The sequence below is a fragment of the Mandrillus leucophaeus genome, unplaced genomic scaffold (assembly GCF_000951045.1).
Source record: "Mandrillus leucophaeus isolate KB7577 unplaced genomic scaffold, Mleu.le_1.0 Scaffold210, whole genome shotgun sequence".
NCBI classification, from domain to species: domain Eukaryota; kingdom Metazoa; phylum Chordata; class Mammalia; order Primates; family Cercopithecidae; genus Mandrillus; species Mandrillus leucophaeus.
Genome location: NW_012102144.1, coordinates 821434 through 846542, shown reverse-complemented (window position 1 = coordinate 846542; position 25109 = coordinate 821434). Strand labels below are relative to the sequence as shown.

At 40.5% G+C, this 25109-nt stretch overlaps 1 protein-coding gene across 1 annotated transcript in view; it reads right to left on the bottom strand.

Moving 5' to 3' along the window:
- ATXN7 (ataxin 7) overlaps window positions 1–24486 on the bottom strand; it is a 35803-nt gene extending 11317 nt beyond the window's left edge. Inside the window, exons 1-7 of the mRNA XM_011980344.1 lie at window positions 24255–24486; window positions 12041–12293; window positions 9757–10016; window positions 9200–9282; window positions 3842–4107; window positions 1797–1995; window positions 1311–1432 (exon numbers count right to left, since the gene is read on the bottom strand). Of these exons, the coding sequence (XP_011835734.1) occupies window positions 1311–1432; window positions 1797–1995; window positions 3842–4107; window positions 9200–9282; window positions 9757–10016; window positions 12041–12293; window positions 24255–24318 (1247 nt within the window). The 5' untranslated portion in view covers window positions 24319–24486. The remainder of the gene's footprint in view (window positions 1–1310; window positions 1433–1796; window positions 1996–3841; window positions 4108–9199; window positions 9283–9756; window positions 10017–12040; window positions 12294–24254) is intronic.
- Between the last annotated feature and the right edge of the window lie 623 nt (window positions 24487–25109).

Sequence of the window (25109 nt, the reverse complement as noted above, 5' to 3'; positions counted from 1 at the left end):
ACCAAGGCAGGGAGGCAAATGAATGTACTGGCAGAGTCCATTTAAGGAGGCCCTAGTAAATGATGCCCAAACAGAGGATCTGGGATGGCCTGGGGATTACTGGACAGTCACTTTAGTAAAGCTTACTATTCACCAAAGTCGCTCCCACCGAATACTAGTTCTCCAAGATGTTCCCCTAAGAAAGGTTCTGAGGTGAAAAGAGTTTGGGACGTATTCCACATTATACATGACATTCCCTGCTTCAACAGTTACAAAGCACAGTGCCCATTAAAGGCTCTGAGAAGTTCTGCAGTAAAAAATAGAACAGTTTTTTTTTTTTTTTTTTTTTTTTTTTTTGCTGAATTTTTTTTTTTTTTTTTTTTTTTTTACAGGAAAGGCTGAGTTAAACCTTTTTGGCCAGGAACTCTTCTTCCACTTAAAATCCTGTTTGGGAAGCATTAAGTACATAATATCACACAAAGTGTCTTAAATTGCAAACTGGAGCACATGGCTCCTCTACCTAAAACCTTCAACACTGAAGCAATTTCAGTGTCACCTGGCCCCTGCTGGTTTCCTGGACCTCATCTTGTACCATGCTCACTTTCTTGCTCTCTCTCCAAAAAGCTGTCATTTCTGACTCAAGACCTTGACACAGGTGCCTCCTTCTGCCCAGAACTCACTCCTCCCCACCATCCCAGTGACTGCTCTTTCTCATCCATCTGCCTCTTCACAGAGGCTTTCCCTGAATCCCTCTGGCCTGTATATTTTCAGCTGTTTACTTGAAAACATGTTACCTCTAGGTTCAATTCCTGGCCCTACCACTAACTTGCTGCATGACACTGTATCTCAGTTTTGTCATCTATTAAAAAAAAAAAAACCACACACACACACAAAAACAAACAGGGGTGTGGGGGAGGGTATAATCATGGTCAACTGACAAGAGAATTGTGAATGTTAAGTATATCTAAGCTGTTTGGTGTATAGTTGGCTCTCAGTAAGACTTGGTGATTGTTATTGTTTCCATTCTCTCACTTAGGACAAGCTATCATCTCCTTATTCTTCTGTAGACTAGTTTTTTTCTCCCCTCAGCCAATCCCAACTAGACTGTGAGTTCCATACACATAAGAGTCCTTCTGCTTTGAACCCCAGGACCCAGAACAACATGTAGTTGTGGAGTAAATGAATGAATGAATGACAAGGCACCTTCTCAGGGCCAAAGGCCAGCTTCGTTTAGATAAGCCTATCTTCATAACATCAGTCTCACAGGAAACAAAAGACAACGCAGCACTGTGTAAAGTCAGCTCCTCTCCCCAAGAACAACAGGCACTCACTTCCATAGCTGTGCATTCAGATGCTTCTCCACCATGAGGTTGAGGGCACAGCGAAGCCGGTTCCACCTGGAGTCAAACACGTAATAGCCTCTTCCAATCTGCCGGCTCCCAAATGTGCAAAACTGCAAGAGAGAACATAGCCGCGTGCTTGCTGACTCCCACACTGGCATGCCCAGTCAGGGTTCTCACTCCTTCAGGAAAGGAGCTAATCAGGAAAGACAGAACTGCCTCTGAGTACCGGAGGCAGTGAAGCATGAGAGTGACAATGCCTAGCCCTGAGTGTCATGGAAGAGAAAGGGAAAAAAGCATGAGATGTCCCCCATACAGAGTGCGTGCTGCCTCTGGGGCACCCTGTTCTGAGCTTCTCTCACACCTTGACCGCGTCCCACACATAATGGGCATGCCAAGATCCCTGGCGCGCCCCCCTACAATGCCCTGTCCATGCTGTGTGGGGAGGGTCAATGCGGGGGTGGACGTGGAACTTACAGATGCTGGCTGAGGATGATGACCTGAATAATGACAGTCCAGTTTTTCAACAGACTCTTCTTTGTCATCGCCTTCGCCCTCCTCACTGGATAACCGAGAAGCTGGCTCAGTGGCAGGCAGGGGAGGGTGTGGAGATTCATGGACTGGAGGAGGGTCAATGGGGGCACTCCCACCTTGCTGAGCAGGGCAGCCTGGAGGCCTTGGTGAGTAGAAAGTGCAGCACGGATCAGATCACACACCTGGGAATCAGCCACCTTAACTGAGATATAACAATGTATCCAAAACAACCTAGGGGAGGCCTGAGTTCCACCTGTAGCACTGGGGGAAAACAGATGCCGATCCAGGTGGCTTGGGATTAAAGGAACCTCTCTCCTGAACTGAAGGATGTTAAGTTCAGCTGTTTGCCAGATACAATCAAGGTAACTTAGAACGAATCCTTTCTATTGCCATTTGGGTGGTTCAGGTCCCTCTTCTATTCTCCCCCAAAGAAGGGGAAATACATATGGAATTTAACAGAATTCTTTGATTTCTCTTCAAATTTCAACTGGATTTGGTTTACTAAGACAATAAATGAAACACAGTCTTCTCTCCGTATCCATGGGGAATTGAGTCCAGGACCTCCCGGGGATAGCCAAATCTGCAAATCCACAAATGTACAAAGTGGCCTGATATAAAATGGTGTAGTATTTGCATAAAACCTATGCGCATCCTCCCATATACTTTAAATAATCTCTAGATTACTTTTAGTACCTAATACAATGTAAATGCTATGTAATGTAATGTTTAGGGAACACTGAGACAAGAAAAAAGCCTATACATGATCAGTATGATACAATTTTTCTTTCCCCAAATAGTTTCAATCTGCAATTGGTTTAAACCATAGATGTGAAACCCATGGATACAGAGGGCTGACTGTAATTCACAAAGTGCTCTAAGATAACCTAGGAGAGACAGGAGGTGATACAAGAATAAGGTGGTATTACCACTTTATGGGGATAGCCTACAGCCTCTTACTTAAGGCAGTATTTTTCCTACACCTATAATGGCCTCTGGAATTAAGCTTACATTTTTCTAGATGCAAAAACTTCAACGAGAAGATGACCAAAGAAAGGACTTGGGGAGGAATCTCTGGCCAGGTCCTGACCACACTCTGAGGAGCCTCCTCTGATGGCTCCTCCAGCATACTGCATAGAAACCACAAAGCTCATGTTGGGACAGGCTCAAACAGACACCTGGGTTTCCATGAGGGAGGTGCTTCCACCTTTATGCAACCATTTTAAAGATCAGACACATGAGGGTGAAATGGTAAGCAATAGCAACCAAGGGCTGGCACATTCCTCAGCAGAAGCTCTTGCTGCCAATAAATGAACGGCTAACATGGAAGCCCCTCTTTCTCTACGCCTTTCTTTTTCCCTTCCCTCTGGAAATTAGGTACAGTCTTTACTTCAACTTGGTTCAGTATATAAGCACACACACACACATATTCCACCATCACTGTCTCTGAGGTATGTGTTTAAGTTCTCATTAAAACACTCTGATTCACTGTTTACTCTGCTACTAAAATGCTAATACATGCTCGGGGCCAAAGCCCCAAATGAATGAATGAAAAAACACATTAATAAACGGATGCTGTAAAAACTCAGGCTGAATGCCTGTCCCCAGCAAGAATTCCCACTGCTATATAAAGACAAATGAAAGGGAAACTGCGGCCATAGCCAGTGAAGAGTTCCTGTCACTAACCCGCAGGAAGGACCAATTTCTGCCTGGTCAACAGGGTTGAGACACTTGATGTTGAGCAAGTATAGAGCAGATAACTCTAGCTTTATTTTGCTGCTTGCATTTACGACCAAGAGAAGCCCTGGTTGAAACTTACTGATGAACTCAACTTTTTTTTTTTTTTTTTTCCTAGTAAAACTCCCTTAAGAAAATTATCTCCACAGTGAGCCTGAGGTATGTTTCTCAACATCATGACCATACTGAGATTTTACAGTATGTGCAAGTCTCATCTCCGAAGGTGGAAGAAAGAGTTGGAGGGCTTGACTTACCTTGGAAGACTGGGGGTGTGAGGTTTAGGTTTACTAGCTACAAAAGGCTTTGATTCGGAAGGAATCACTCCGTGAGGGTTTTGGTGCGGCTCCTGTGACGTTCTAGGAGGGGCGGGATGCGGGTCCCTGAGAGGCTGCGGTGGTTGCTGAGAGTCCGGATGGCGAATCAATTCCTTTTCCCTGGTTTTGTTTTTGTGCTCGGCTAATAACACATCAAATCGCTTTCTTCTACCCTGGACAGCCCTGCGCTGGGTTAAGGAATGTGTCTGTGGACCAAAAAAATACAGAAACTGAAGAATCTCATAATTAATTTTTGGTCTGCCTTATATTCCCAAACACCACTCCCAATAAAAAAGCAACCTAGACCATAAGCATAGTGAAAGGGTACTCAGCATTTGATAAGCTAAAAACCTTAAGAGCCCAATATTTTCTCCCTAGCTAGACTAGAAGCATACATTCTAGGCTCTAAATGCAGAAGAATCTGGAAATCTTATTTCCATCAGAAGAAAGAAGAAATGTGAGCGGTGACACCTGGTATGTAACTAAGTGCAACCATTAGTGCCATATGACAAGTACTCACGTTTTGTGACACAATAGCAATTTGGATTTGGGGGCTCTTATCAACTCCATTAGAAAAACCCTCTTTGAACCATTTAAAATTTTGAATGTTAAAGGGAAGAAACAATTATTCCATAAAACATGTATCAGAAAGTGTTCTTTTAGTAACTTCCAGAGAATAAAAATTCAACGCAATTGCATCTCTCTTTTCCAATGAAAATGCCATGTAAAAACGTAAAGTGGCCCAAAGCATTCTGCAGACAGACTGCCACAGCCAAGAAGCACTGGACAGATGAGGCTGAGAAGAAATGCTATGAACAGGAAGGGAGACAAAGTAATCCCTATAGACAGACACTGGCTATGGAAATCAAGGAAATGGGATGGACAATACCCCTGGGTCTTCAGACAATGTCTAATTTCAAAATTAAGAAATGGGCACACAGAGGAAAAAGAAAAGTCAAATTATGGCAGTGTTTGTCTTAAGGCAACCAATACAAACCTGTGATTGAAGCAAATCTTGTAAGAAAATGTGCCTGTAGTCCAAACACATTTCATAGTTACTGGCATTAAAACAAAACAAAACAAATAAGCCTAATACTACTGCTAACAGAAGATACAGTCGAATGTACCAGTGTAAACTGGTCATCGAGTTGGGCAAATCTTATCGGCAGTCAAGTCCAATTACTCAAGTTAAACCTGACCATTCCATACTGCTGAGATCTCAGTCTGTAAAAATGCAAGGAGATGCTAATCCTGAGGAATGGACGAGTTTACATAAGCTACAGTGGCCCCAATCACATATCCATAAACATACACGAATTTACCTACGTTTCCTTCTTTTATATTACAAAATACTGTAAATGTGTGCATACCCCTATACATAATACAAATGTATTGGCATATTTGCTACAACTTTAGGGACTTAAAAAGGGAATTATGCTTCTAACTACCATTTTCAGTTGAATAACACAACCCACCTCCTTATGAGACACACCGCAAACTGTGTCTACCTAAATAATCTAACCTGGCACAGATAAATGTGTTTAGCTTTTTACATTTTTACTTGATTTTCTTTAATATGAAAAATATCCATAAGAAAGTAACCTAAATGAAGACAAGGAACTTTGTTTTGTTTGTGTTGTACCAGCTTCTAGAAGAATACCTGGCACTCAAATGCTTTGAACAAAAAGTTGATAAAAATAATGGCCCTCCAACATGTGTTGAAAGAACAAATGAACATACATTACTGGTCTACCTGCCTGTCTCTCCAATCAGATGTATAAACCTCTCCTCAGCCTGAATGTCCCCAGTGCCTAGCACAGTACAGCCAAATGAAGAAAGCAGGCAGATACATTTTCCCAGCTCAGTTTGAAGAGTAAGTAGGGTTTCCACTGAGCTGTGAAGAACATTCCAAACAGAAATCTGATAGAGGTTGCCCAAGGCTCACAGGATAAAGACTGACTGTGTAACTAGGCTCCGGGGCCCTGCACACTCTTAAGACCCTTGCTTACTGATCCCTGCTCCTTTGGTCCTGCGTACCTCTTCCTCCCTCTTTCTGTTCAGCCATCTGGTTGGCTTTAAGGTTCTAAGGAATTTGCTCTGTCCCTGTCACAGAGCCTTCACACATATTGTTTCCTCCACTTCTCCTACCTCTCCCATCCCTCTCTGCCCAGATAAATCATCATATTGATTTCAGCCCAATGTTCCTATGGCAAGAAAGCCTTCCCTGGCCAAACTTCATTTTTGCAGGCTTTCATAATGTAGTCCTCTCATCTTTTTATAACTAATCAGTGGTAATTTTACACTTATTTTGGTGATCAATAATCTCCATCTCTTTCATCAGACTGTAAGCGCCACAATTACAGGGAACATGCGGTTATTGTGCTAAACCCTTTATTCCCTGGGACCTAGAATGAGCGAGGTCGGTGTTCACAGATGTATGTAATAAAAAGTTCTACAATGAGTGAATGGACAAAGGCTACAGGAGTCACAAATCTCTCTGCATGGAAGGCAAAGAGGAAATTCGACGGGATATTAGACAGATGAAGAAGTGAGGAGGGGCAGTAAGGGTGGCAGACGGACAACAGAGAATGAGTAATGGGAACGAAGAGCAGCAAATCCCCTGATGGTGAAGAGAACAGATAACGTTCTAAGTCTAAGACAGAAGACACCTGGCAGCAACTTGGGAAACACTCAGGGTAGGGACACGCAGGCATGTTTAGCCCTACCGAGCTTAACAGATTCAGACCAAAGTGAAGGCAAGGAAAAGGAAAAGAACTGACTAAACAATGAAAAAAAGTCAACGCATCCTGTAAAAGGGCAGGCCTGGTGGATGCTGCATTTTCTGCTAGTTCTATGCCGATCTCATGACGAGCTGGGTCTGAAGACATATTAATGCAATAACAGGCTTAGCCCAATGCCACAGAGTGTAATGACACCCTTAAAGAAGGACAAGGGGAGCACATATCATTTGAAAAGGAAGATGGGAGAAAAATGCAGACCCATTCAAAGTCAGTCCACCTAGCAATAAAGGCACAGGAAGAATGTTTGTCAAGCTCCTTGAAGATTTTGAGTCAAAAAAAAAAAAAATGTTTGGCAACCTCACTTCTGGGTATTTATCCAAAATAACTGAAATCAGAATTTCAAAGAGCTATTAGAACTCCTATTTTCACTGAAGTACTAGTTACAATAGACAAGATGTAGAAAAAATATAAATGTCTGTCAACAGGTGACTGGATGAAGGCAACGCAGTATATACATACACTGGAATATTATTCAGCCCTTAAAAAGAAGGAAATTCTACTATATGCTACAACAAGTATGAACCTTGAGGACATTATACTAAGATAAATAACCCAGTCACAGAAATATTAAACACTGCATGATTCCACTTATATGAGCTCTAAAATCAAACTCACAGACTCAAAGACTAGAGTGGTGGTTGCCAACAGCTGAAGGGAGAGTGAAATAGGGAGTTACTAATCAATGAGCATAAAGTTTCAGTTATAGCAAGACGAACAAGTTCTAGACATCTGCTGTACAATATTCTGCTGTACAACAATACTGTCTTGCACGCTTGAAAAGTTGTTACAAGAGGAGATCTCAAGTTAAGTGTTCTCATCACAACAAAATTTAAAAGAAAGAAAAAAGGTGTGGTTCCCTGCCACGCTTTGTAAACGACTGAAAAAGAACATCTTGGGTTTGAGAAAAGCAAACCTCATTGCCCACAGGTACTATATTACTGAGAAATCCATGTTACTGAGAGCCAGGGAGGCAGGAAGAAGGCAAAAGGAGAATGGCAAGTTGTGATCATGATGTGGACAAGGTTGAGGCATGCTTTCACACATTCTCTCAGGGGCAGCTGAAACTGACATAATTCTACAGAGCTCAGATGGCTATCTTCATACACCACCCCGACTACACCACTGTGTGTCCAATTAGTACCCTATACAAAACAAAAGCAGTTTGTTTTAAGAGAGTTTTTAACCTAGAAATCCAAGGATGGGCTTGGATTAATCCAAGATAAAAATTCAGAATGTATATGTATATGCACTATTTTATTCTGGAAAGATGGACCGTGTTTTTTTTTTTTAAATGAGATATTTGAAGGCACTCTTGACCAATCCTTTTCCCCAAAAAGGTTCTGAACCACTGCTGTAAGACAAAATCTATACACTAAAATTAAATTAGAAGCTTAAATTAAAGTAAGAACCATTTAAAAATTTCCCACTCCAGAAGACTGTAACATGCCTCCACTGGGTGGGGCCTGGGGCAGGGCCTGAAGTCCTTTATTCAAATACACTTTAATAAAATCTAAAATAAAACACTAACCATTTTATTAATTTTTAGAAGAAAACGCTAACTTTTATCATTTTTACCCCCTCCCTCTAAGGTTTTAAAATTACATACTTCAAAGCAGTGACTCTGAATGCTTTTTGAACCTTTCTGGGGGTAGCTGGGGACACCCTCCAGAGAAATGCACATCAACACATAAGCTCATTTATGTAGAGGTGTTCACTGATGACCTGAAGCCACCCCCCACATCAATAACCCTTACTTTTCAGCAAATATACCTTATTAACATACTGGCATTTTAAAGGAAATAAGGAAGACCCCAGAGCAAAAAGGAAGACCAATTACATTTTCTTAGCTTGTGTATAAATTATTTATATATTTTATCTAGTTTTTTCTCTTAAAACAGATGGGTCTCGTAATGTTGTCCAGGCCGGACTCGAACGCCTAGGCTCAAGCAACCCTTCTGCCTCAGCCTCCCCACTAGCTGGGACTTACAGGCACGCCTGGCTTGCAGTATTTTTTTTTTAAACTAGAAAACAGGGCTATCTCAAAGTCACAGATTTTTTTAAAAAGTGGTTTTTTAAAATTTAAGAACCATGGGTGACACATTTGTTAAATGTTCATACACATGCAAAGGAAATTTCTAGACTTGCTTTAAGTCAGTATAATTTACAGCACAGTCAAGGGTAGCCTCTCATATTACATTTCCATATGGAAATATTAAAAGTCTTTAAAAATAACAGACTGACTTGGAAAGAACACTATTCCTGTGGATACAACACTGCTCAATAGAAACAAAACCTCTGTCAAGATTGTAATTTATAACAACATACTTCACATTTTGTCAATCTGAGGCTTTCTTCCAAGTTATTCCTTCACCTACACAATTCAGAACAATCCACAGAGCACCCTCTCTGGGTCAGAGAGACTTTGCGAGCAGTGTGGTACATCCCGGTCACCCATGTTTATCAGGATAGTTGGCTTGACTTTCAGAAGTCCACCCACCTTGCATGTCAAAGACCGGGTGCAGGGTTTCTTGGTATCGAGATCAATAACCCCACAGTGGATGTCAGGATCAAACTCTCTTTCTGTCAAAAGAACACAGGCATTACATGTGGCCTGACAAACTCTCCTCCATGTATTTTGTAAGTAAGAAAATAGAAGAAATCAACAGTTAGACAAATTATAGCTGGAATAAAATCCACATTATCAATAAATAAAAATATATACAATGTGTGAGCGCCGCAACAAAGCAGCAACATCACTAAGACGGGGTGACTATTACCATCAGATGACGGAAAAGATATTAAGTATTACTTCCTTCAGAAATACACCACTAGAAAGCTACTTTTACATGACCTACACACATACACTCTCATGCTCTTTAAAAACCAAGAGTGAAGAGAACAAACACATTAACTAAGGAACTTCCTCCTAAAGCTGAAGGTGACCAGTTTTAAAAATAGGAATTCTAGACTGCAGTTGATTTGCTCCCCATGAATGCCCATTTAATGCTCTCTCTATATAGAGAAGCATTATGAAGAAAGAAAATTTGAAGTTACCTGATAATCTCTTATTTAAAAATTTCCTATTATTGGAATTGTCTTCAGGTTTCTTTTCCAGAGAGAGCGGTGCAGGAAGCCCTTTGCCATTCAGAATCTGTCCAGGTGAAGGCAAGGTTGGCTTTGGTATTGAGGGGCAGTTAAGGCCAGGCTTGACTAAGGAACTCACAGTAGCAGGACAGGTTGGCCCCACCGCGGATTTCAGTAGTGTGCCATCCATTTTCGGATGAATCTTTTCCACTTTCACAGAGGGCGTCATGCTGTCATAGGACAAAGTGAGAAAACCAGTGACTGAGTGCCTCAGCAGCCCCCAGGTGAATGGTGAGCCAGAGGGATGAGGGTAGAGCCTGGGCCTACCCAAGCGCTGCACAGGGCCAGCCTCTTAGAAGGCTCCTTATGAATTCTGTTAGTAAGGTTCATATATATTAAGCCTATAAGCCCTTCTGGTGAGGCAAAACCCTCAGTAGACCATCAGATTTGCCTGGTCTTTTATCATTTCAAAAAATTTTACACAGGAGCCAATGGGAGACTTAGACCTGATACCCAATGCAGCAATGCAATTTTTGTAAGAAGCAAAACATGAGAAGGTCTAAAAGAACCAAAGACTATCTGCAGAACCCTTAGAGACTATCTTTTGAGGACTGCCATTTGTAATAAAGGATTCATCAAAACAAAGTAAACTTCTGAGTGAGCAAATATTTCCAATAAATGTCACTACAGACTTATGAGAACTCAAACATGCTTAATAACATATCTCCAAGAGGAGGTTCTTTGCTTCTGTCAATAAGGGAGACTAGTGTTTAATAAATATATGTTGTGTCACTAAAGTGGTAATTCTCCAGTCCTTGAAAAATGTTTCTATGACAGGAGCTTAGGGAATACCTGTGCCACTAACAAAGGAATGAATCTTGGAATCTTATTGACACTATCATTTTGCTTGGTAAAACTGAAAATACTGGTAGGAAGCTAACAACTGGCCTGGTTCCTATCTAAAGGCCTAGCTCTAAGTAAAGAAGATTTGAATCAATGTGGTTGTATAAACTTTGTTCAGTGGAGTCAGTGCTCTAACAGCTGTTAACCTAGCCAGTGACTTATACACTACCACTGGTACCTTTTTTGGCTTTCGGACAGCTCCCAGAACAAAAACCAAGCTTGCTGTACTGTACTTCTGACAGAAGAACAGGGGCTGGGGGCTTAGCAACCAGGACAAACAGCCCCAAACAGCTGTACCTGGAATAGCCTGAGAGCAGTAGAGAGACTGCAAGATGTCACATCCTCTCCCAGCTGACAAGGTCCTTAGGCAGCAGCAGGTGCTGGACCCTGCCCTGAGATTAACCAGGTTACCAGATCTTGGACCTACGATGTGTGCTATACCCTCCAAAGGCAGGTTGGCCTGAGAAAAGCCATCCGCCACTTGGCTGAGGGATACCCCAACAATGCGAAGTATGTTTCTATTGGAGTGCATGGCTGTTCCCTCACATGACCTCAAGAAGCCTGCCAATCTACTGAGTGACCATAGAAACTTGCCAAAGACATGCCTGGAAGGTGTGAACTTCCTTCAGTCTTCCCTCATCACTGCTGTGATGTGAACCTAAGGCTGAAGGGAGGAAGCACTGCTTCCCTATTTGCTCTGCAGATCCCAGAAAATTCTACAGCGGCATCTAGGAATCTCTGCATCTTTTTATCATTACTATTACCAATAGCAGCAGTAGCAGGAGTGCCAGTATCCATTTGTTAACCGTCTCCTATGGCCAGAGACTATGCCAGGTGCTAGACATATATTAACTAGAATATTCTCAATAACCCAGCACAGTGGCTGTTATTCTTAGACTCAGAGAGAAACCATGCCTTGCCCAAACCCCTACAGCTAAGAAATGACAGACGTGGGACATAAATCCAGGCCTATGTGACTTAAGGCCTTCTTGGACAAAACTCCCCCACCTCATGAAGCTTCCTTCTCTTCATCTGGAAAACGAGGATAGTAACAGTACCTATTCCATAGGGTTGTTGTGATAAGTGACATAGTATACACCCAGAGTTAGGTTTCAGCAGCTAGCACACAAGAATGGATCAATAAATATTAGTAACCTTATTATCACCACTATTACTACTCTGAAAAGTTTCCTATGACATGATAGGGAAACATCAAGAAACAATATAACATACATTTGAATTCTTCCCCAAGTGGGCTCTCTTCTATATTATTCACAGGCACTCTCGGATGCCACTGGTGTACACAGCTCTATTTCCAGCAGGTAAGCAAAACCCTCTTGGCCATACTCACATTCTACCATGGGGGACTCTACTTTGCTGAATGGGATGCATTGGCCTGGTGTTCCCCCTGAGCTGCAGTTTCTCTTTGGGTGATTTCAACAACTTGGAACTCGATGAGGATGCGCTAAGAACACCTCCACTGGAAGAACGGTTGCTTCCACTTGCACTGCCTCCTTTGCTTTTGGACAGAGAAGGGAAGAAGGAAAATACTGAAGTGGGAGGAACGGCCAAAGAAGGCTTGCTGGATGAGCTATGTCTTCTTTCTGAAAAGGAAAATGAAGAAAAAAAGACACCATGTTTCAGGCAAATCTCGAATGTAATTCTGGAAGAATTCCCTGAGATCAATATATTCAGGTTAAAACACGTATCATTAAGTGAAGATATGTTAAACTCAGCAGCCTTCAGAAATGGCTCATCCAAGCCCCACAGACTTACTTAACATTCTAGGAACGGGTCCTTCTGTTTCTGAAGTATCTCAGCATAAAGCGTTTTATCACATCAGGAAATTAAACAACCATCGTAAACATGAGAATATTGCCTTTTGGGTTTTGCATGCTAGCAATGAACCTCATTGGCTCCCACTTGCACTGACAGAGAGGAAAATTATTCATTCATCTGCAGAGCTCTGCTAATTGACACTGCAAGCAATTCTTCCTTCCTTTCTAACATAGCACCTCTCTGATTTTCAAAATAGCAAAATCTTAAGAAACAAGTTGTACCTTCTTTTTTTTCCCTGTCACTACCCACCAGCATATGACACAAATAAGAATGTTTCTAGGGTTATCTTATCGTTCCCTAAGAATTTGTGCTGAAATTTTCCAGTGAATCATTTCACTTCCCACCCCCCTTTTTTTAATAATCTCACTTGACTACAGATGGCATAGCTCTGGTTCACACCACTAAGATGCCAAAGGCGCAAGACAAAAATACCACAAATAGCTACGCCTGTTTTTTAAACCAGGAAGTAAATTCATGGTTAAGTATAGACTACAAAGGTTTAGCTGAAAATAAATCTATCCACTGGAGAATCAGGTTTTCTTAGAGTGAGGTAATCCATACTAACATAAATCAAGAGCTATTGAAGAATGTTACCATCAGAAACAAATAAATTATTTGGTAACTTTATCCGCTCAAGTACCTTAGTGGCTGCCTTTAATTAATTAATTTAAAATTACACATTTGCTTAACTCTAAGTTTTAAAATGCATGTGATCCAACATTGACTTATCACAATACAGGAGCTATATGAGTATTTAAAACATTAGGCACATGATAATCAGTGACCACAAGTAAGACTTCAATGGTTTATTTCCAAAGATCTTCTTATAGCAGTCCTGAGTTTCTTGGTAAAACTGTGGTGACTTATTTCTGGAAGGGCATTACTTCAATGATGGCTTATGAAGTACTTAAGAGTGTGTTCCACACCAGAACAAAATTATTATCCTAGCTATCTACAGACAAAATTCAAATTTCTATTCTCCAACTCAACTACACAAAGGCTACAATCAAGTTAGGAAGGTTAAATTAATAGTGATTTATAAGTGCCTTTTGCTTTTTGTTCATTCCAAAATGAAAGTTGTGTATAAGGAAGAAAAAACTAAAATAAATTCAGTTTAACAGTTTTCCAAATTTGGCATCTGAAGATTTTTTTTAAATTTAGTTTTTCTCTCTTTTATGACCCCAAAACACTCTGAACATACTTTTAAGCATCAGCACTTGTCAGCCAGGATTGTAAACATGCGTTTGCATTTGTCACCTGCCTTAGACGATACAGCTTCTGTGGGCCATGTCTCCATCGTCTTTCTCTGTAAGGCATGGGACAGAGGTCTTCAATTAACTTCTGCATGACTAGTAAAGCTTTTCTTGTGAAAAGGAGTGATTTTTAAAAAGCCCCAAAACAAGGGCCGGCAAACTGGCCAACCAACGGAAAAAAAAAAGGAACCTTAAAAAAAACGAAGCATAGGTCCCTCCCTCAGAGACTGTGATTTAATTGGTTTGGGGTGTGGACTAGGCATCCAGAGTTTTGACAAGTTTCCCTGTCTGATTCTACTGTGCAGCCACGGTTGAGACACTACAGTAGACTAGGCTAATGCCTCAAGAACCATTAACCACAGCTGAGTAAGTTAGCATGTGCATGGCACTGAGAATACTGTCTGCTACAAGGCACTAAAGGGTTTGTCAAATGAAGCTCGCCACTACTACTTGTCCTCAATTAGTGTTTTCCAAACTTTAATCAACTGCAAACTATTTTCATCGTTCTTACCAAAGCTACATAAAATACTATTTTTTTAAACTCAACATTTTAATTTACATTATCAATTCTATTATCTCCTCCTCCTCCTCCTCTTTACTCTAATACTAACCAGTCTCTCATGGGGACATCATTGGCATTTTGGAAAGGACAGTTCTTCATACAGGATTTCAGAATGGTTGGCATTCCTAGTCTCCTACTGCTTCTTCACCAGTAGTGCCCATCTGCCAAAGACAACCTGAAACCACCTCCCAATCCATTTCCAGATGGGCCCCAGGATGAAGCAGGGCACCTCTACCCTCAGCTGAGATAGGTTTTTCCAAAACAATAGTATCTGTGAAACAGTAAGTTCAATAAGCTTATTATATAAACTAAACATTAAAATATTCATCCATGTTTATCTACAAAAATCACCTTGTGTACCCCCTGAAACAGTGCACTAAAGGATGGGCATATCTGTGATATGAAGAAGACAGAGAAAACCCTCAACTAGAACTTTAACTTTTAAGAAGTACACTCTAGGTATCAGAATTCTCAAGCAGGTGTCTCAGAGCAAATGTGTGATGTATTTTCTTTGAAGATCAAATGATTAGATAAAATTCTCAATCAAATTAAATACCCTCAGTTCCACTATGAAGCCTGTTTTGAGAATGCAAATGTATTCCAAAGCCACCGATATAGTAAGAAACAATTTGAACATATTGAAATTTTGCATTCACTTTTTCATGATTTTTGTCTGAAAGAAATACCAGGTGAACACAGAAAACTATACCTGGCTGAAATGAGCCACGTGGGAAAACACAAAATGCACACTCCCTCAACCTTCCACCATCTACCTCGTTCACCACCATGGGTGTTATTAACCACACCCAAACACATCTGATGCTACAATTTGTTATCCAATTTCAGATAACCTCCTTCCATCACTTCACAGTCAAGCTGCAACCCTTCTCACGCCTTCCACAAGCAAATGCCAGGTCTTTTCAAGGTAACTGCCATGTTTATTCTAGTATTTATGTATTTTTTTTTTTTTTTGAGCATTTAACATTTGTAAGACTGTGCTACCCTTTTCATTAGGTTCCTATGTTTTTCTGTGTGTGTCACTGATGAGGTCTTTGAATGTTGTGCCATTACCCCGTTTTCCCAATAAGCCTCATGTGGTTTTTGTTGCGTAATGTTGCATTGTGCAGTAATTTTTTAGGAATGCATGTTGTGTTATAGCAGAACTAACTGTAACTTTAAGCTTGTCCTTCCAATTTTCTATTCCCATCATTGTCCACCCTCCCCGTTTTCTTTGGTTAAAATCTTCTTGTCTTATCTATTAACTCTTAATATGGGATTCAGCACTAGAAAATCAAGGTTCAAAGCTTCCTAACATTAAAAGTCTACTGATGTATCGATAATATTTCAAAAAAATTATATTTTCTACTTCAGTAACAATAAAAACTATTTAAAAACTAAGAATGACAATCTATCATGTGAATTTTTCATTCACTAAAATTTAAAACAGATTGTGTGTGTGTAGTGTGTGTAAGTAACTGAGATTCTGGCTGAAAAGTGTCAGCTCAAATTCTTGTCATGCTACTGAATTAAGCTGTTCCTTAACATCATGGACTGGTAACTTATTCTGTGAAAAGGACAGCATCTGGCTTTCCCCCGACAAGAAAGCAAGAAGGAAAAACCAAATTTAATTATAGTCGAGTTGGACTCCCCTTATCCTTCCACTGTGAGTTCTTATTTTTCATAAGATTCTAAACTGGGCATCTAGCTTTAAAAAAGTGTTTGCTCCCAGATCAGAAGAGAAGTGGGCAAATTATAGGTGGGGTTAGGGACCCTATATTAAGTGGACAAAGCGGTGGCCAGATGCTGAGAACAACTGCAATGTGGTCTGCTGAGGAGGCCAAGTTGAGTTTTCAAAGCGCTCCTCTCTCCAGGATCTGGCACCAGCCCAGAGAGAGCACACTCTGTCCCTGAATGAGGAGGGCATGATGAATGGCTCCAGCAAGGGAGAGACAGGCCGACTGACAGACAAGTACAGACACAAGGAAAGAGCAGAGACAAGGAAAGACAAACATGCCTAAGTGTGTACGTGTGTGTTGTGCTGGGGAGAAGCGAGGGAGATGGAGTTTCATGGGGCTCTTTTCCCTTGTGGCTTTAATACGTCACATGGCAAGGGCAGGATATTAGTGGGTATAGGAGGGTGGACAGCTCTGTATAGGTCTTCCAAAATGGAATGCAACCGAGAATACTAAGCTTATAATTCTGAATTCATTCTGAGATTTAAAAAAAAATTTTAAGTATTAACACCCAGGTACACACCAAAAAGGAGTTCAAAGCAAATAATTAGATCTTTTTATATCATAAATATTGCTTTGAAAACAACTAAAAATAATTTATAATGAGCAAGTGTCAAAATTAGGGCACAAATCTAAACAGCAGTCAAAACAAATTGTAACTCCAAATGCTAACATTCATACTTGAAAATAATCTAGAAGGATATATGTCAAGCTTTTTAAAAAGTGGTTATTCCTGGGATTATAGCTCTATTTTTTAATACATTTGTGTATTGTTTTTCTACAATGAATAGTTTACTCGGTTATTAAATACATACTTCTAAAGAAGAAAAATCTGGTGTTCTGGTCTCAATTTTATACATGCCAAAATAAAGCAAGGCATACTATCATTCCTGAGCACAGTATCAATTTGTTCTATTCTCAACGGGTATCATGCAAGTGGCTAACTACTAAGAAACCCCCACAGAACCTGAATTAAATATCCTCAGTTCTGCTATAAAGCTTGTTTTGAGAATGCAAAAGCATTCCAAAGCCACCGATATACTAAGAAACAATTTGAACATATTGAAATTTTGCATTCACTTTTCATGATTTTTATCTGTAAGAAATACCAGGTGAACACAGAAAACTGGCTGAAAAGAGCCAAATGGGAAGATTCAAAATGCACACCCCTCAAACTTCTACCATCTACCTCAGTTCACCACCATGTGTGTTATTAACCACACCCAAACACATCTGATGCTACAATTTTTCATCCAATTTCAGATAACCTCCTTCCACCATCTCATGGTAACTCACAAGCTGCAACCCATCCCATAGCCTTTATTCAGGGCTCTTTTCTTACATCTTATTAAACCTTTTACTAATCTTTTATAATCCAAACAACTAGCTGATGAGAAATCTCACCTTCAAGAACAACAACATCAACAACAGCTGCTACTGTGTATTGCGTAGAAACCACATGCCAGGCACCATGCTACGGGATTTACATGGATTATCTCATTCAATCCTGACCATCTTTCTAACAAAGTAGATACTATTATTATCCTCACTTTCCAGATGAGGAAGCCAAGGCTTTAAAGGACTCAAGTCAGTTGTCCAACATCACATGGTTACTTAAGAGGCAAAGATGGGTGCAATCCCAGGCAGGCTGACTCCAGCACCTGGGTGAAAGCACAAGGCAACCTGCCTGCTCTGAAATGGCATTATTAGCAAGTCATAATACATCACGGAGGGGCAGGGATAAAGGTGAGGGTTGGGGCATAAATCAGTAAGAAGGCCATCTTCCCCAAGTGCTCGGCAAAAGCAGGTTGTTAGTGTACAAGTCTGCATAGGCTGAACATCTGTCATCGATGACAGTTTTTTGGTATATTCAGGGTGGGATCCAGAATATGTTTAAGGGAAATCCAGACTGTTTTCGATTTCACCTTTCCATTTTGGAAGTTGCTAAGCTAAAAATCAGCTATGAGTGTGTCAGCCAGTGTAGCAGTTCTCTGCTTGGAGGGTTTTAAAGCATCCAAGATGGTTTTGATAGAGGCAGACAAGTGCCTAGACAGACAGGGTAGGGTCTCCGACGAAAACCCACCTCCAAGTTGAAGACAGTTTAAAGCCTGAAAGTCAAGCTACAAGTTAAATCCTAGGACTGGATTGAGAATTTGTCTCCCCGTTTGGGATGCTTTCCTCTGGTCCCCATCCTTCACCTGTTTTTATATATACCTACCATTTCCAAATTGGTTTTTCTACACTGTCATGCCCACCTTTGAGTTGTGCCTTCGTTTTAAAGCTTTTTGAATACTCGCAAACCAATCAGACTCCCCATTCTGAGTCCATAAAGGGCCCTAGACCCAGCCACATGGGGGAAATATTCCCCTCTCCCCAAATTCTCTCTGCTGAAAGCCGTTGCCATCAGTCAATAAAATTGTTCTCCACTTTTCTCACTCTCCAATGTTCCACGTATCCTCATTCTTCTTGGGTGCAATACAAGAGCTCAGGAACCGCCAAACGCAGGTACAACCTATAACACAGGCAAGCTGCGGCACACCCAGCGTGGCCGAGGGAGGCCCAAGCATGGCATCGCTGGCCGGGCATCCCTGGCTTGCAGTGTGACCAAGAAGAAAAATCCTGCATCAGTTTGAAGAGTAAACTGTGACAGAACGTGCCAATTGGGGCTGTCTTTATAGCTTGGTTAAAAGGAATCAACTTAAACACAGTTTCCAGATGAGGATGCTCTACAAAAGACCATCAGCAAACATCTGCTCAACAGGGTAAGGCTGGACCCACCAACCAGTAGACAATACAATATGCGTGCTTCCAGTCACTCTCAGGTTGTTTACGGTCACCTTCCCAGCAGAGGCTCAGGGCTGTTGGGCACAGTCTTGATATGTATGGGTTGAGTAATCAGCCTGAATAGAATCCAAATCAAATAAAAATACTTTTTAAAAGATTACCTGAAAAGGGTAAGAACTTTAGAGTCAGGGATATGTGGGTTCATATCCTTGCTCTGCCAGTTACTAGTTGGGTGAACCTGGGCAACCAGCTCACTCCATCCTCGTTGGCAGTGTCTTCAACTGCCAAGCCTACTTTGCAGGGCTGCTGTGGATTAAATGATAAAGAGTTGCAAAGACTGCAGCACAGAGCCTACTATGGACCAAGTACTGGGAACTCAACAGCACATAAGACAGATACCCCATTAGCTTGGCTGATGCCAGCTACAGGCTTATTTCTTTAGACAGAAAAGTACTCGCCAATAACACCTCCTGACTTCTAAAGAAAGTAGAAATCACTTAAGAACAAACCAAACCCTCTTTACTGTAAGTTATCTTCTCCAGTGTGATAAGGATTTAGTATACATATTTTTACATGCCATTTCAGGAAGATATCAGGAAGATAAGATAGGAGCTCAGGGGAGCAACTTTAAGAATTCATTTAAAAATTAGCATATTCATACTAAACAAAAAGAAAATTCATTCAAGATAAAGTTATTTTACAAATAAAAGGTTGGCTCATTTTCCTCACAGAATTCAGAAGACACTCACGAAAAACTGCAAATAGAATAAAATGAAGATCAAGTCTCAAATTCAGTTTACAGATCCAAAGGTGGAAATTTTGGGCAGATTTTCTAAGTAAAACCCACAAATTTTTCTTTAAATGAAACTCACTCATACTTTCAGATAGACTCAGTCAGTTCAGTCAGTTAAGGTTAAATAGAGTGTGCACTCGGCATGGACGGGCCTTATGAGAAATACCAATGCATGCTTCAAGAAATGCACGACTTCATGCCTTCTGACAGCTCCATTCCACAAACATCCCATAATGACGGTCATTTAAAGCAAGGACTTTCAATAATGAAGGTTATACATGGCTATAAAATGTAAAACACAGGTAAACATGCACACAGTCTTTGGCCAGTCATAGTAAGCAACAATGCACATATCAAAAGCTCAGTTTTGAAACTTTAGGTCATTCATCAAGCTGTCCCTTCACAAAATTATTTATTGTTTATTTTTATGTCCAGGTTGAAAAATAACTGCAGCTTGCTATTACACGGCTCCCAATTAATCCAAACTGTCATACTCCATTTCCAGGCCACCAAACACAACTCATGTGGTGTCAACTGGCATTATGTGTCTTTCACAAGGATTATAACTCCTTAAGAAAACATCCAAGAGCAGGACCTGAGGCAGACTAGAAATAAAGACTGCATTAAACAAACAAACAAACAAACAAACTCAGCACTTTTTTCTTACACATGTACTTTGCTCCCAACTAGTGTTTTCCCTAAACTTCTGTTATTCACAACTGAATCATACTTTGGATCCTTTTCCAAATCTGCACAATATCTAGACGATTATTTACTTAATATATTTTTAAAAATTCAGTGGCCCACTAGGTACTAATTTAGCATTATCCTAAGCAATAATATCTCTGAAAGAATGACTTTGTATTTGATGTAGGAGTTTCATATATATATATATTTTTTCCTAATGAATATTAAAAAATACTTGGCATACCACTGCAAATCACTACACATGGACTACATATCACTACATATGGATTACACATGAACATTAAGCATTTCATATTTCCTCACTACTTTCATTGTTGTCAACTTTTCCCTCTAAATTTTCTTAATCTTCTTAAAAGCACTCACACATGGCCTGACAACCAAACATGGTCCTACTCCATCCACTCTTTGTAGTCACAGGTTCTTTTTAATTCTAAATCTGCTTTATCTTTGATCCAATTTCTTTATGTTCCCCAGGCACTTGATGAAACTATTCCAGAGAGAGCTGAGTGTAGTCTAATTGCTTAAAAGGAAGCAAGTCGGTGGGACTGTCCCTGGAACATTCAAATCTCAAGTTGGGGAATTCAGAACTGACCTCTGACATGCAGTGCCTCAAAGGACAATTAGCCAAAATTGGGGCTGGGAGGCAACTTCAGAGCATGCTTAGGTGGGTTACAAATGGCACTGGAAAACACTAAGAAAGAAAAAGTCCTTGCCACAAAGCACTCGGCATCATTTCCACTAGAGAGATTTAACTGAAAAGGATGATTTCAACACTGGCTGCCCTAACAAATTAGTCTCCAACTGCTACCTCTGCCAAATGCATCTCTCCTCCCCTTAATGCGGAGGTGCTTTTAAATTAAAACATAAGGGGAAAGTGCAGAAAAGAGAGTCATTTATAGCACTTGGGCCACTTGAAACAACTTTTCACCAAAGGTCCTAATCAAATTATCAAGCTCTTCAAGTCAGTGCTTTATGACAGAAATAAAGGCCCAACTAAAGTATTCGGGTCTCTTGGCATTTCCACGTCTCTGGGCAGAGCGCACACTGCAGCATACCCATTCACACTGGCTGCATGAAAGAGAACAGATCACAAAGGGCAGATTACAAGGGAGAACGACTCCACTTCAGTGGGGGAAGGGACAGGCGTGAATGGATTGTAAATAATGTTGCTAAGAAAGGAGCAGAAATATGGCAACCTCAAATAATCCTCTTGCCAGGAATTCTTCCCAAGAGGACTGTTCTTTCTGAACTCTGCTTTCAAGTATGTGAGAAATATGAAAAACTTACTGAATATCTGGGGGATACTCCTTCCCTGCCTGCTTAACTTGCAGCTCTTTGCAAACATTTGTAAAAGGGCTTAAAAAAAATCCAAAAATTTTATTGAAAAAGATGGAATGATAGGGAAAAAGAGGAGGTACAGAGTGTTGTAACAGTTGATCACCTCAGCTACGAGTATAACACCCTTTTTTTTTTCTTTCATGAAACAGCTTGTCTTAAGTAAAACCGAGTGGTCTGAGTGATCCGTTCAGTTCCTGAAGGACGCCCTTTCTATGCTCCTGCAACCCCGTTCAAGGTGCAGACTTTCGACCCGAGGGTTATCATCCTCTCTAACGCATACACACACTTAGGGAAAGTACCTTTTGGGAAAAGGATGCTGTTGCTTTTGAGCGTAACACAACCATCCAACTGTTTATGCCACCTCTGTGATCTTGCTGTCACCGTTTCTAACTACAGATACCACACAATGAATGACATGCTGGCTGACACTTCTGCTCTGCTAACAGCCATAAGGACTTCTCTCTGCTATCATCAGAGAGCACAGTGTTACCCAAATGATGCTGACAGACTACAGCAATAAATCACCCTGGCTGAAACAAACATGACCTCACCATCTGAGTGATGCACATCATTTTGTAAAATTTCACTCCCCTTTCTCGCTCTCACACCATCATTCACTTGAACTGTTTCTATACCTCAGGTACCAACATGTGAGAAGAAAAGTGAGCCAAAACAAAAATCCACTAGTCTCTAGCTACTTTTGATTTAATCCTCTATATGTTAGGGAAAAGAACACCTTAGAATTTCAGCTATTTACCTTTTTAAGTATAGCCTTCCAATTTGTTACACTATCTGTAGTTCAAGCATCAAACATACTCAGTCTTTACACAAGTATCTCTATAGTCTCATTTTGGTCTAGGTCACTGTCTTTCCCAAATGAAATATATGGGCTATTACCAAAATGCTAAAAGACAATTTAAAAGAACAAAACAAAACTACGCCGTTACCACTCCAATCCAATTTTTACATATACACAAAAAGAGAGAGAATAAAAGGAAACTGGTAAAACTCAAATTAGAGGAGCTGTCTTGTTTTTGTTTGATTTCTGTTTTGTCTTTTAAAATAGAAATTTCTGTGTAGGAATCCCAACAGGGAGCATCATCTTCCCAGTCCAACAAACAAGAGCAACTCTGCAAGGTACAACGAAAGGACAAAATCATCTGCTAAAAAGTGCTACACTGAGCCAGTCACAATCCTTATTGTTATTATCCACTAGTTTTATATCCTTTTTCTATCACCTTATTCTGGGTGGGGCAGGGCAGAATACCTGAAGACCAAAACATGGAAATAAGAAAAACCTCACATTTTGAACACAGCCTAACAGCTTCCTTCATTATGCATTCTTTTAATAAGGAATGAGTGATTAATTACTCAGGAATGCCAATGTTTTCAATGAGTCTGCAACACGCATTTATTTTTTCTGAAGAGAAACAGTATCTGCTCCACCTGCAGGCCAGGGCTGTCAACTAATAAAACATCAGAAGTGACATGCAAAAACGAAAGCAGAAATAGCAAACCTAAAACTGTCTGACAAGAGTTTTCAGAAAAATCAGTTATAGAGAATCAACAGCAATTTGATTAAAGGTTTAAGATCTTTTCATATTTAAAGTCCTACAACTGGGGAGCTAAATTTCAACCTCAATTAAAATCATCCGGTCAAGCTCATTATTGCAGAAGGCATGAAATCTGAATCCCCTGAAAACTAAAGAACTCAACTGACACCTCACTTCCTGCATGAAGACAGAAGGTCTGAGACAGGTAAGGTAACATTGAGAACAGCCTCCACATCCACCCAAGAAGAATCAGCTTAGCTCTGTTGGCTACCTTAATAACACAACTGAAAAAAATCATCTTTTCTGGCAGTCAGTCCATAATTAAATTTTTATACACTCAATTTAAGTTACTGAATGACTTCCCAGGGTTACTGGTTGTATTTTGAAGTTGTTCTTCCTCTTGACGCAGTGTTTTGTTTGAAACTTTGTTGTGGAACTGAAGTATCTGACAAAACAGCTTTCAAACACATTCTACAGGAAACACTGCAAACTGCCTGTCATGAAACCTCACTTACCACAAGTAAGATAAAAAACAAACAGTTAAAGCATGTTACAACGTTCCTCCATTTTTAGAGAGCAACGTAACCAATACTCTCTCTGTTTTGAGATATGGGAACTGTTTGGTGCAAACCTCAGCATTTTGTTGGAGTTAATAACAAACTCGACTCCTGTCTGCATCTGAACTTTGGCCAGATCACTCAAATGACATTTCAGAATGGCTCCTGTGGACAGCTTGCAGCAGCTAATCCCTGTGGCTGCGATTAACCACGCTGATCCCCTAGCTCTGCAGGCTCCCTCCCTCCACTACTTGAGCAGCGAAGCCCTCCTGGCCTGCTGGCAGGGCAAGACAAACGCCAGGAGGAAAGAGGCCTGCATAAACTCTTCCCAACTCTGCTTGGTTCTACGTACGGTTAGCAAAGACCTACCCCACCGTCCACAGGCTCATCCAGAGCTGGGCCCTGAGCCAAGCCCAGCCTCTGAAAACTGTCTCAGAAAACTTACCCAGTGGAGCTTTCAGCTCCTGCGCAGAAGGGCTGCTTTGGAGAGGCGTCTTGCTACCTTCCATTCACAGAATTTGGTTGTGCTTCATTGCACACTTGCTACTGCAGGCTTGCATCATGATTTGGGTCTGCCCACCAACTCCAAATATGCTCCATGTTTGGGCTTATGTAACATTTGCTACTACTGTAAAAAGCACTTGAATTACAAAGGTCCTGGCAGATCAACAGAAAACAGGGGGTGGAGTCTAATTTCATCTAATATGGTCATACCAGGCGTCCTGGACGGTGTAAATTAATCTTTCTATTTGAAAGGCAACTTGTCAAAACTGGGGAAGATGGAATACTATAAGTTTAACCTGCTAAAATACAAATTACTTATACTTTGTGAATTTTTTTCTGAATGCCTTTAAACTGACACAGTTACTACCAGGTATATTACAAAACTTACATGATTTATTTAAAAACTTACATTTTAAGTCTCAGTAGACCTAAAGGTCTTAAAATTAAACATTTCTATAAAATGCCTGCAGCATTTTTCCGGTTTTATTTCCCCTATACTATCTATAGTTGCTAAACTTTACAAAAAAAGTTTATTATTCCTAAGCATACTTTTCCTTCCTAAATCTAGTAACAAAAAAACTTAACCCACTTTCTGTGAAATATATGAATATTTGTAAAATGTGTAATTTCATATCCACATGTTTGTCCAGTTTGTTGTTCAATCACTGGAGGACTGACTAAAGCTTTCATACTTTTAAATCCAAGAATTTCTCTCACTGAGTGCCCCCTTGAAAATAGTGTCTTCCTGGACTGTTTCCCTATCATCCCTATCATGCTCCCTCTCTCTGGCCAATCA